Here is a 13,594-nt window from a genome sequence, read left to right as displayed (position 1 = left end):
TTGGGACCATTATATTTTAATCAGTACAGTGGAAATTGTAAGACCTCCATAGCAATGAAAGTTTTACATAATAAGAAAAATGCAACACAAACACAATTTGAAAAGAACGCGTTTTGTTTCCTTGTGCTTCACTACTGCTGACATCCGAAGAGTTGGTACTGCTGGACCATCTCCTCCATGCCCAAACAGGTCGGTCTGTGTTCGTCAGATTGACACTCTGCTTCTGTGGGCCAGTACTCAATCCAGGTTCTCTCTCCGAGTACATACTGATACCTGAGGAGAGCAAAGTAAAAACACATTGGGTTTCCATGTGACCAGCTTTCACTCTGTGACATGACATGAAAAAGCCTCCTGCCTCCCTCTGTGCATTTAACTACTCCATCAGTAGCTACAGTAACACATAAACTAGAGTCAAAGAAAGACTTGATTTAGTTTTGGAAAACAATAAAACAGGGAAATGGTAAAATGCACACTCACACATTCACACAAGGAACAAACTTACGTTTGCTCTTGTTCATCTCTGTGAATATCTTTGGAAGTGCCATGATAAGGTAGGTTTTGCCTGTCGCCAAATCCAAAGACTCTCTGCAGTGCGGATAACTGAGGAATGTGCGCAGTTTATTCAGAGGACCCACGTCCAAACTTCCTGTAATTCAAATATAGGAGAAGAGATAAAAGATAGGGATTGAATGCATAGCAGGTGTATTACAACACAAGTGTTGTATTCTCACATATTCCTGGTGAAATCATGCTTAAAGGAATAGTTGGACATTTTGGGAAATACATTTAAATTTGCCAAGAGTTAGACTGATACCAGTATTGGTACCATTCTCATGAGTGTAGCGGCTAGTAAATATGCAGCCAACAGCCGGCTAACGTAGCTTAGCATAAAGAGTGGAAACAGTTTGTCTGGCTCAGTCCAAAGTTAACAAAGCACCTTTAACGTAGTTTCTTTAACCTGTACAGAAAAAACTAAGTATAAAACCAACAGTTAGCCTTTTTGAACGGGTGTCCTGGACAATTTCCTGGCCAGGACCAATAAGTTCTTGAGTGCCTGCTGATTGCCTGGCAGTGCAACCTAAGTTAGCTTGCTGCTTGCGGTAGCTTCATACTTTGCATACTAAACATAAGAGGTACAATTCAATTTTAGAAAGAGGCAAACCAATCGTTGTGCCACCTTCACCTGTAAGGCATCTTAGAAACATCAGAGGACTGTACACTTTAGGCAGTTCTGCATAAATACCCACCTTCCTTGATGACTTCCAGTACCCGCACTGTGTAAATGTCAGTGGACAAACCATCTGCAAACTCTTCCAGTCTCACTTTGTACACTGAGGACAGACAAGTTGCAGGTTGTTAGCTCACTTGCTGATTCTACCAATTTCCATCAAAAACACACACATAAATTTGTTTGGGATAAAAATGAAGTTCATTTACGGTCTTACCAAAATCTATTTTGCTGATTTGTGTGCTCTTGCAGACGTTAGCTGTTCGCTGATCATTGTTGATATCGTCTTTCTTCTGCATACTGCAGTTTTCTGGAAATGCACAATATGCACACAGTAAATAACACAACTGATGACCTGATTAAATAGACACACGTGGATGAGTGTTAATGAGTTGAGTGCAGCTGTAGCTAAGTCACAATTAGTGTATGTTAGTGAGCTATTCGTTAGCTCCACTGCTGCTCTGATTATACAGGATCCTTCAGGTGCTTGTCGCCTCTGACTGTACGCTCTGGTGCTAATAACTATTACAACTATTTATGCTACCTAGCCATAAGGTACAGACACTCATGTTTTCATGACATTTTCATTAAAGTGCTAAACTAAGATGGTGCCAAGGATAATCGTTATATTTGCCAAGGCTAAGGATGTTAGCATTGTCATTTTGAGCAGGTTAGCATGCTGACAATAGCATTTAGCTCAAAGTGCTGCTGTGCCTATGGTACAGCCACTCAGAGCCACCAGCATAGGGTAGATGCTAGGATGTACCCACCTAATGTAGATGTTTTGCTAGTCCTGCTCTAATGTGCTGTGATTGGCTAGTACTAACCTGTACCATGACCTCTTTGTCCTAACCCTATTGGCCCCTGACTTTGACATGCCAATCACAGAATGTAGTCACAGCATAGTAGGGCAGGACTCGGCGAAATACTCGACTTAGCACGACTTAGCATTTACCCTAGTGTGGTTGTGGACTCTTCTTGTTTCTCCCACTTCACTGAGGGGTATAAATTGCTGCAGTTTACAGACAGTGCAGATGATAAGCCCCGAACATCTGATCAGTGCTTTACCTCTGTTAAGCACAATGTTAGTGTTGTCTTTAGGTGTTTGGGGCAAATGTATGTTTACAGTAGATAGATTAGGTATGATTGACGTCATCCCGTTTACCTTCTGCACATGTGCATTCATCATTTCTACAGAGCCGCAGTAGCTGTCCAGCTTTCCTCTCTGACTGGTAGAATTTTCACACACTTCCTGACGATACTTTCCACGTTTAGAAGCTGAACTGCACACATGCTCCTTCTCAATCAGATCCACACACACCTTGAAAACGAGACAAAGATGGAGACAAAGACTGAGGTATATGTGCCATTGATCAAAGATTAACTCCTCCCCCACCATCGTTAGGATCATAATCATCAGTTTCATTGTGGGTTGCCTAACCAATAAGCAACATTGGGGCGGACATATATGGAACTGGGAAGGTTGGGGGTCCTCCCTCAGAAAATATCCAGCATAAGAAACTTAATTTCTTGCATTCTAGTGAATTTTTATGCACTACTTTGTATATTTCCTTCATCAATTTAAGGTGGGAATGTCTTCTGCTGCTTCTTTGCATTTCTCTGATGTTTTTATCACTGGAGTCAAATGTACATGTTATAAATATTAAGGGGGCGCGTGACCCCTGTGTTCCCCTTAAAATTGATGCCTTTGCATCTAACAATGATGCATCTGGACTTTAAAGAAATGTAAAGCTGAAAATATTGCAATGAGGTTGCTGCAAGTGTTGGACTGACCACCACGTGAAGCTATAACACTTATCGAAGATTTCATGCCATTATTTGAATCATGTTAGTCCAGTGTTCATTGTTGTTTTTGTTGTTTTATTTGCAAACTCCTGAGAAAAATATCATTATCTCAATAATAATACCGCTCTTACAGTGATAGGATATGGGCTGTAGTTGTGGAGGATTGCCTTTACTTCTAGTTGCTCTCCACGGACGGCAGAGTACGGCAGCCTGAGATCGATGAAGAATTCCTTGCGGACAATTACTTCTAACGGCTGGCTGACACAGATTCCTTTCAAGATAAGAGGGATTAAAAAACAAAACAATTGATGAAACAGAAAGAGAGGTAGGGAAATGTGTAAGGGATTGGAGAGGTTTAAAGTTGGAGGTACAACTAAAACACAGGAGAGATTTTGGTCTGAATTCTCGCCATTAGTCAGTGACAGACTGATTTGATTTGATTTGATTTTATTGAGATCCCCATTAGCTGCTACACCTGGAAGCAGCTACTCTTCCTGGGGTCCATTAAAAAAGGACATAAAATAATCAAATATACATAAAATAAAACTAAATTACAAATAATATGAAAAGCTGCATAGTACCCATAATGACAAAATTCTCACCAACTATATACAGTACAGGCCAAAAGTTTGGACACACCTTCTCATTCAATGCGTTTTCTTTATTTTCATGACTATTTACATTTTAGATTCTCACTGAAGGCATCAAAACTATGAATGAACACATGTGGAGTTATGTACTTAACAAAAAAAGGTGAAATAACTGAAAACATGTTTTATATTCTAGTTTCTTCAAAATAGCCACCCTTTGCTCTGATTACTGCTTTGCACACTCTTGGCATTCTCTCCATGAGCTTCAAGAGGTAGTCACCTGAAATGGTTTCCACTTCACAGGTGTGCCTTATCAGGGTTAATTAGTGGAATTTCTTGCTTTATCAATGGGGTTGGGACCATCAGTTGTGTTGTGCAGAAGTCAGGTTAATACACAGCCGACAGCCCTATTGGACAACTGTTAAAATTCATATTATGGCAAGAACCAATCAGCTAACTAAAGAAAAACGAGTGGCCATCATTACTTTAAGAAATGAAAGTCAGTCAGTCCGGAAAATTGCAAAAACTTTAAATGTGTCCCCAAGTGGAGTCGCAAAAACCATCAAGCGCTACAACGAAACTGGCACACATGAGGACCGACCCAGGAAAGGAAGACCAAGAGTCACCTCTGCTTCTGAGGATAAGTTCATCTGAGTCACCAGCCTCAGAAATCGCAAGTTAACAGCAGCTCAGATCAGAGAGCAGATGAATGCCACACAGAGTTCTAGCAGCAGACCCATCTCTAGAGCAACTGTTAAGAGGAGACTGCGCGAATCAGGCCTTCATGGTCAAATAGCTGCTAGGAAACCACTGCTAAGGAGAGGCAACAAGCAGAAGAGATTTGTTTGGGCCAAGAAACACAAGGAATGGACATTAGACCAGTGGAAATCTGTGCTTTGGTCTGATGAGTCCAAATTTGAGATCTTTGGTTCCAACCGCGTGTCTTTGTGAGGCGCAGAAAGGTGAGCGGATGGATTCCACATGCCTGGTTCCCACTGTGAAGCATGGAGGAGGAGGTGTGATGGTGTGGGGGTGTTTTGCTGGTGACACTGTTGGGGATTTATTCAAAATTGAAGGCACACTGAACCAGCATGGCTACCACAGCATCCTGCAGCGACATGCCATCCCATCCGGTTTGCGTTTAGTTGAACGATCATTTATTTTTCAACAGGACAATGACCCCAAACACACCTCCAGGCTGTGTAAGGGCTATTTGACCAAGAAGGAGAGTGATGGAGTGCTGCGGCAGATGACCTGGCCTCCACAGTCACCGGACCTGAACCCAATCGAGATGGTTTGGGGTGAGCTGGACCGCAGAGTGAAGGCAAAGGGGCCAACAAGTGCTAAACACCTCTGGGAACTCCTTCAAGACTGTTGGAAAACCATTTCAGGTGACTACCTCTTGAAGCTCATGGAGAGAATGCCAAGAGTGTGCAAAGCAGTAATCAGAGCAAAGGGTGGCTATTTTGAAGAAACTAGAATATAAAACATGTTTTCAGTTATTTCACCTTTTTTGTTAAGTACATAACTCCACATGTGTTCATTCATAGTTTTGATGCCTTCAGTGAGAATCTACAATGTAAATAGTCATGAAAATAAAGAAAACGCATTGAATGAGAAGGTGTGTCTAAACTTTTGGCCTGTACTGTATAAAGAATAATTATAAAGAATAAACAATCATTCAAGAGAATAATTATAGAATACTAATTATAGAAGAACAATAATTATAAACAAGATAAAAAAAAAATCATAATAATAAAAAAATCAAAACAAAACATATTCAATACAACAATAACATACCAATAGCAACAGTAACAACAGTGACAAATAACACTGACAAGTCAGTAATAGGACATGTTAAACTTTAAGGTAACCTGAACCAAAAATCAAACAGACTTAAAATAATAATAATCTATGCCTTCTGCCTGTCAAGGCATTGCTTTTTAAGACATTTTTTAAAAACAATTACTGAATCTATGCTTCTAACATTATCAGGAAGCTTGTTCCAGAAAGATATAGCCCTATATAAGACCGTTTTTTGCATTGAGCATGATTTTGCAAGAGGTACAGCAATTAAGCCCTTTGCAACCTGTCTTGTATGATGATTGTGAACATTGTGAATGTGACAAATTCTAGAAAAGAAACGTGGGCTTATTTAAGGTATGGACTTTGTGAAAAAAAGAGAGAAGATTGCAAGCCAGCCTATTATCCACAGTCAACCACTGGAGCTTGGAGTGCATGCTTTTGACACTGGTTCTGAAGGGGCAACCTAAGACCAGGCGTGCGGCTCTGTTTTGCACGAGTTGAAGCTTGTGCATGTCTTTATTTGAAGCACAAGACCATATAACAGAGCAGTAGTCAAGATGAGTGAGTACCAGTGCCTGAGTTACAAGTTTCCTAGTGTGATTATTCAAATACCAGGAACATCTTTTAATTACTGAAATGACTGCTCATTTTGAGAACTGTGTTATCAATATGAGTGGTCCAAGATAATTTCTCATCAAAAGTCTATCCCCGGAGCTGGACTGAAAACCGCTTCTCAGCACATCTGCTTTTATGCTGGTGGAGACTGGGTAGAGTCTCCACCCCTTTGTGCTAATCCATCCCACTTAAATACAATTCTATTGGTGGAAACCTTTTTCTTTTTGTCCAATCATGAGCAGGCCCGTAATACTGGTGTAATACTTTCGTTTTGAGCCTGGAATTCCCCAAGTTTTCCACCCTTAGCTCCGGATTCACTTTCACTTTATTTTTAAAAAACGTGAATTTTAGGGACTTTCTTTATACAGCCCCTTGTGCTCTAATGTGCTCTCATGCAGTATAATCCTTTACTGTGCATCAGGTAATACAAACATTTGAGTGTGTGTGTGTGTGTGTTATCGTTATACAGAACATGATAGGTTACATTTGACTGTGTGTGTTCTTGAGTGTATGGATACAATGTGGACTCATATTGTGAATACTTTGACATGTATGACAGTATTTTAACACATATAGATGCATCTCACTCTGTTTCATAAGAACTTATGCATAATCTATGGTTATATGATGGTCATATGGCTTTGTTTTCATAATCAGCTTATGCAGTATAATCATTCTTCTTGATTGGGAGTTAACTTTTTACACTACAAACATCATCTCACTTACCCCAGTTTTTGTTTTATGTGCCAAAAATTTAAGAGAATGGATTTGAGAAACAGTGTCTCCAAAACTATCTGCAAGTGTTGATACCAAAAAGGGGAGTAAGAAATTTAGGGCCAAATTTTACACCTGGCAGAAAGTGGAGCACAGCCAGCGCCCACATTGTGTAAATAGCAAATGTACTTACATTGTATTTTCATCTGTGCGCTCACGAGCCAGTAGGTCTTAAAATGAGGAGTGTTCAGTTGCATTGTTGGCGTATTGCTAATTTGAGGCAGCAGAAAGCTATTACACCACTGACCAACAAAAACCAGGTCTAACAACAGAACGGCGCTGTATTTTCCTGCTATTTAAAGAGCCGCCTCTGTTTGTTCTGTTGGAGAAATACACAGTATTTGCATTTACTAGACATTTAGCTGTTTATTTTTTACTGAATAAATGGTCCCTGTTCTGAATTCTCAGTGGACCTATCCAAATTACTGCTTTATTTTTTGTCAGATGAGTGCATCCCCATTAAGAGAGACACTGTGTGCATTTACCAACAAGGAGCAGTGTAGCTTCAGTAATTATTTCAGACGCTACACATTTACTGCTGTTTCCTCCATCAAGTTTATACCGACAGCTTTTAGTTTTGCTGCTTAAATGTCGCGTGATATTTGCTGCAGTCACATTACAGCTCTTACTGCATTACTTTCAGCAGCTTCTCCAGTTTGCCAAATCTGCCATGTAAATAGTGTTGTACAAGCTGCAGGTGTACCTGGCTTTTAAAGGGAGTGGGAGATGACACTCTGATTGGTTGAATACATATTTAAAACACACCTATGCTTAATTGAGGAACTAAATACAACTCCTTGTGCTTTACTTTGTACCTAGATTATGTGTCATTTAACTTGCAAAACCTCAGTTTGTCACACCCTAAATGCACTTACACCATACACTACTGATCATTAAAATAGGACCCACAATTAAATTTAGTTGAAAAGACCCTTTAATATGAAGTTTTTTTTAAATTTTATTTCATTGGTACAGTATTAAAGCCTAAAGAAGCTACGTTCAAGGTAGGAGAGAAGCCGTGCTGGATTCACACACAAAGATACAAACAAACAAGACATATGGCATGAGACACGCTTACTCAGACAATGTCTTTGCTGCAGGGCAAAGTTATACTGGACATAATTTGAAGCCAAAATCTACCACGAAAGTTCACGTGTCATTTGTTTAAATACGTTTTTATATTAAGCAACTTTCAAAAACTTTATAGATCAATATGAAATAAAGAAATGACCTTTTTCTGAGTGAGACGATGCTTGTTGTTCAGCACATAGACTCCTTTGTCAACTGCCACCAGTCCCACTGTGGACCCTGGGTCTCCAGTGACCTTCAGACCAAACATCCTGCGAGGCTCATAGGACGGAGCAGGTCTCGATGACTCCAGTTTTAGCTACATGTGAAGGTGAGATCAGTGGATGAGACATGCTGTTTTGTATTTGTTCAAGCAGTTTCATACGTCAAAAATAAGTTTGAGTTAACTTTATCAGTTTGTGCGTGGGTGTATTGTTTGCACTTTAAACTCTGCTATATTGGTGTTTATGTCTCACTGAGCCCATGCAGGAGTCCTTCACATCCCACTCCACTCCACGCCTTCTCTCCTCCCCCTTTCCGACTTGCGCAGGTAGGAGGGACGGAGGTGGGTAAGAGGAGTAGCTGCGCCAGGCACATGGTGTGCCAAACTTGCAAAATCCGCCTGGCCACACCCAGTTGGCGAAGCGCAGGTGTCACTGTTGTGATTTTCCTGTCTGTTGAGGTTCAGGTTGATTTTCAGATTGTCTCCTAATTGCAGCTCTGCTGTATCCACACCTGTAAACGTGACATGTGATAAGTGCTTAATACTGAACAAATGGGGACTCTATAGCAACTGATTGAAATTGCAAACTTTGAATGGGCATATCTCATGCCCCGTATGTCGTAGAGACATGAAACTTTGCGCAGAGATGCCTCTCCTCATGAGGAACAATTTTGCCTCAAGAACCCATAACTTCCAGTTATATAGATTGTCCGCCATTTTGAATTAAAACAAAAACACTTAAAATCGATCTCTTCCTCTGAAGTTTGACCGATCTGTATGAAAGTTGGTGAACATAATCTAGGGACCAATATCTAAAGCTACCTCTTGGCAAAAGTTGGAAAACTTACTAAAACTGAGCTTCTATAAGGCAATGAATATTGTGGAGGGTGTGGCTCATCACATAAAGGTGTATAACATCTCAAGGGTTTCACCGATCACCTCACAACTTTGTAGGCATATGAGCACACATAATCTGAGGGGACTCCTCCATTATTGAACCCATCAAACAAAATGGGGGCGCTAGAGAGCTAATTTCTTATCTAGGCCTAACTGCCATATCGATTTTTCCTAAACTTGGTAGATATGTAGAACAGGACGCCTCAAGGTGACTGGAGAAATGTAACTCTAATTGGCAACTGGGTGGCGCTATAACAACAGAAAAAATGCTTAAAAATGGCTCGCGACCGATCGCTGTGGCTCCCCCTGTGGCCGAATGTTTGTTTTTTTCTTTCTAATTTTTGGTATGACTTACTCATGGTATGGTATGCTGTACATAATCACAGAAGCTGTCAGTGTGTCATTCTGTCAGTCAGTCATTCTGTCTGTCCCACGTTTTTCTACTCACTGACGTGGTCAATCTATGTCAAACTGCACATAGGCATCGAGGACTGGCATAGGTAGAAGTTGACAAAGCTACCAATGGGTATGGACTAGTTATTAATAATACATGAAAAGTCTCAAGTGTCTCCTATCCTATCTTAACTTAATGCAGCTTTGCCCAGCACAACTTAACCTAGCAATATAAAAATGTTCAATAAACTGATAAAAAGACATAAAACTGACTAAGTTAAAGTCCACCATGCACATACTGTACAGTAAACATGTAAGCAGCAGAGCCAAAAAAATCAGCTATGAGGAAGCTAAAAATCTGTTTAGAGCTGCAGGGTTAGGTGATAGCACTGCTTGATTTCACCACTAAATGTGAATATCAAAATGTCCATTAATAGAGGTTTAAAGGGACAGTTAACCCTTAAATCAAAAATGCAGATTTTCCTCTTACCTGTTGTAGTATTTATCAGTCTAGACTGTTTTGGTGTGACTTGCAGAGTGCTGGTAAAGATGTCTGCCTTCTCTTGAATAAAATGTAGCCATATGGCACTCAGTTTGTGGTGCTCAAAGGACCAAAAACAAACATTTGAAAAACTCGACAGCAATGTCTCTCTCCAGAAATCACGACCCAGTTACTCAAGATAATCAGCAGACTTTGTTGTGAGCAGTTTCATGTGGGAACTATTTTCTTTTTACTCAACTACACCCGCCAACTGTGTCACCACAGAGAAGGAAACATGCATCTACTAATGGACAAGAGGCTCGGGCTACAAGCACAGCTTTAGATATAAACACTGATGGACTCATCCACATCCGCGCTGTAACGTTAGCTAGTTCAGTGGTGCTAGGTCAGCTAACAGTAGATGAACACTTCCCTCTGCTCAGTGATATGATTGGTCAGTGTAGTTTAGTAGACAGAAAATAGTTCCTACATCAACAACAAGGTCTGTGGATTATCTTGAGTAACTGGGTCATGATTTCTGGAATGAGACATTGCTGTTGAGTTTTTCAAATGTATTTTTTCGGCACCACAAGCTGAGTGCCATCTTGTCCCACAATATTCCAGAGAAGGCAGACATCTCTACGGCCGATATCTCAAACACTCTGCAACTCACACCAAAACAATCTCATCTGATAAATAGCACTACAGGTAAGAGGAAAAGTACATATTTTTGATTTTGAGGTGAACACGCCCTTAAAAAGATTTCGGAGACTTACGTTGATTGTTGTTCCCTGCGACTGTATTGATGGTGAGCCTTGCCATGCCATTGGCTGTGGTGAAGCCCTGCACGTTGCCTGGATCGACCACCACTGCAACACCTTGTGCTGGAGTCTCATCAGGATTCACAACTTCAACCTGCCATCAGACACACACACAACTGAACGATCAGAAAACGTCTAACTGCCTTATTAAAACACATCTTATTAAGGTCAAACACATTATTAAATTAGTTTTCAGTCACATGCACTATGTATTATGAAATACATACCCAGCCATCAAAGTGTCTCAAGACGTCTTAAGATGTGTCTTAAGACACATTTGTTAAGATGTCTTAAGACGTCTTGGTAAGTCAAGACGTGTCTATAAGATGTGTCTATAGACATGGGTCTTGAGATGTCTTAAGATGTCTTGGAAATATGAAGATGTCTTAAGATGTCTCAAGATGTCTTAGAAATATTACTGTCTTTCAGTTAAACTTTCATTACAAATGTCAAAAAAGAATGCAAAACCATATGAAAATACTCAGCATTTAATAATAAAACATAGTATGTACAGAATGATTATGTTTACAAATTGATTACATTTATACAGGTACCCTACCACCCCCCCCATGATTCCATTTCCTTATCATATGACGCATACATCTCAAAGCCACATTGTACGCATAAAAGACCAATTCTCCATCTGTCTTTCCGCTTCATTCAGACACAACAAAAACATCTGTATTTTGGACTGGTATCAGGCTACAACAGCACAAAGTGCTTCACACAATTTTCCCACGCCCACATGGAAGTAGCTCACATAGGCTAAATATGATGTGCCATCACTTCACCTTATTTCCCCTTCAAAGGGGCATTCTAGTCACGTGACTGAAAAGAAAAGAAAAGGCTGTTAATCACTCGGCTCGTGTGCATGTCTTGTTTTTAGGAGAGAAGGCCTTTTTGGGGGATGATAATTTGAAAAACTGAAATGATAGTGAAGCAAGTCTAATGATAAAATGATGAAAATGAGTTATCTGTAGGATGAAATTGACATTGACATATGCCCCCACAGAAAACACCTCAACACCCCCCATTTAAAGATTTTGCTTCTAGCGCCCCCAGACATTCTATGAACGCCCACTGTACTGATGGAGTGTTTACTCTGTATGAGAGTGTAGGAATGTGTTCTTAAGGTACCATTTGTTCCTGGGATTGTGAATGATTTTTTTGTCAACAATCTGACAGTATTGTCCATTGGTGGCAGTGGACTTTGTCGATCCCTAGGTGTTGATTTGGTTCCCAGAAGCATTTGTGGTGGAGGAACAGGAGGGTGTCAGTGATGGCTGCTGTCGGAAAGAGTAGTTTTCCTCCTTCTTGATACTCTTTGCAACCTGTCAGGGGATCTTCTCTGTGTTGTGGCAGGAAGATGGTCCTCAAACAGGACCAGCGGATTATCTGGGGAAAAAACATCATGCATTTAGCTATGGGTTACATCAATATCTTTAGTATAACTGCTTAACCTAACACGATAGCATTAAGCATTATGTTATGGGTTCACATTGCCTGGTTCCTCTGTAATCTTCTTTACATATTTTATTCAAGATCTTTTGACTACTTTACCTGAGATGGTAGCCCATATGGCGGTGATTTTCACTGGTTGCCTGTCGTTCACATGGGTTGGGTTGAGAGGGGCTGTCTCCACAAATGAGCCAACTTTGATAGTCTTTATATCAAATCTGAGAATGAGATAATATATGTTAAACACACTTGGGTTTATATAAAAAGGTTTATTATAAAAGGGGTATTTTCATTTCTTTAGATAAATTTCTAAGGGCCTAATCCATGAAAGGATGCACAGCATCTGGGAAACACTATGCAATACTATTGTGTTGCTGGTACAAATGCTGTGCTATAATTTGTTATAATTTAATTTAATATAATTTAATAATATAATTTATTATAATATATAATATAAATAATAAAATAATTTAGAATTAATTTAATATAATTTGTGTTGTTGCCATGGCACTGGATGTAAATGGCTGCCTCGCCAATAGCTCTCCAGTTTTTTTAGTTTTTTCTCCAATTTTTAAACAATTTTGTACAGATTTTAGACTTTCCCTATCTTTTTGACCTTTCTGCTCTTCTTATGAAGACATTTCTTCTGTTTTATATAGCCCATGGATATTTGCTTTAACTATCAACGCTACCAGGAGGCAGTTCCAAAGCTACCGGCAGCCTGTTTTTTTCCCTCAAAAAATGCTACCAAGAGCCAGTTTCATCAGCTTTTCAAGGAGGCTCCTGGTTCTGGGGAGGAGGAGTGGCGGAGGGACAGAGGACGGAAGGAGCAGTGGCTAGCCAGTAGCCAGCTAGTAGCCATATTTCATTTATTTCTTTTCTTTTACTATATTATTAATAATTTTTATTTATTTTATTTTGTTTATATTTGTTTTTATTTATATTTTTGTTAATATCTATCCTTTTATGTATCTTTATATCTACTTTTTGTAATAGCTATTGGAATTCTAATTTCCCTGAGGAATTTTCCAAAGGGATTAATAGAGTACTATCTAATCTAATCTAATCTAATAATACATTGAATACAAGTTTCTCAATTCAATACATTGCTACCGCTATTAAACACATTGATAACATACTTGTATTTTTGTGGGGACAGTGTAGCACTCTGGTGTTTCATGCATCTCTCGGTTGCCCAGAAAGAGGGTTGTCAATGATGGTGATGACAGGCTTCCCCCTTATCCAAACCTAGGAAATAACAGCATATGATACAAAGAATGCTTCCATACAAGAAGATAGTACTCATTTATTAATATGCATTTTCGTGTACTAGACTGAGAATTATCAACTACAGGGATCATACCTTGGGTCCAAGGAAGATCTGTTCCCATGTCAGGACTCTATCCCCCATCCTCTCCATGAGGTCCGGCTGCC

General features: G+C 39.8%; 1 protein-coding gene and 1 long non-coding RNA gene across 2 annotated transcripts in view; both read right to left on the bottom strand.

Moving 5' to 3' along the window:
• LOC125886024 (complement C3-like) overlaps positions 1 to 13,594 on the bottom strand; it is a 92,973-nt gene continuing 79,379 nt past the window's right edge. Inside the window, 4 exon segments of the mRNA XM_049571925.1 lie at positions 1 to 273; positions 503 to 545; positions 548 to 646; positions 1,248 to 1,331. Coding sequence (XP_049427882.1) covers positions 132 to 273; positions 503 to 545; positions 548 to 646; positions 1,248 to 1,331 — 368 coding nt within the window. The 3' untranslated portion in view covers positions 1 to 131.
• LOC125886026 (uncharacterized) lies at positions 12,077 to 13,346 on the bottom strand. The gene is made up of 3 exons (XR_007448970.1): positions 13,300 to 13,346; positions 12,263 to 12,378; positions 12,077 to 12,097 (listed from the first exon to the last, which is right to left on the bottom strand). It is a non-coding gene; the product is annotated as an uncharacterized LOC125886026 (long non-coding RNA).

The sequence above is a fragment of the Epinephelus fuscoguttatus genome, linkage group LG3 (assembly GCF_011397635.1).
Source record: "Epinephelus fuscoguttatus linkage group LG3, E.fuscoguttatus.final_Chr_v1".
NCBI lineage: Eukaryota > Metazoa > Chordata > Actinopteri > Perciformes > Serranidae > Epinephelus > Epinephelus fuscoguttatus.
This window is presented reverse-complemented; position numbering and strand designations above follow the sequence as displayed.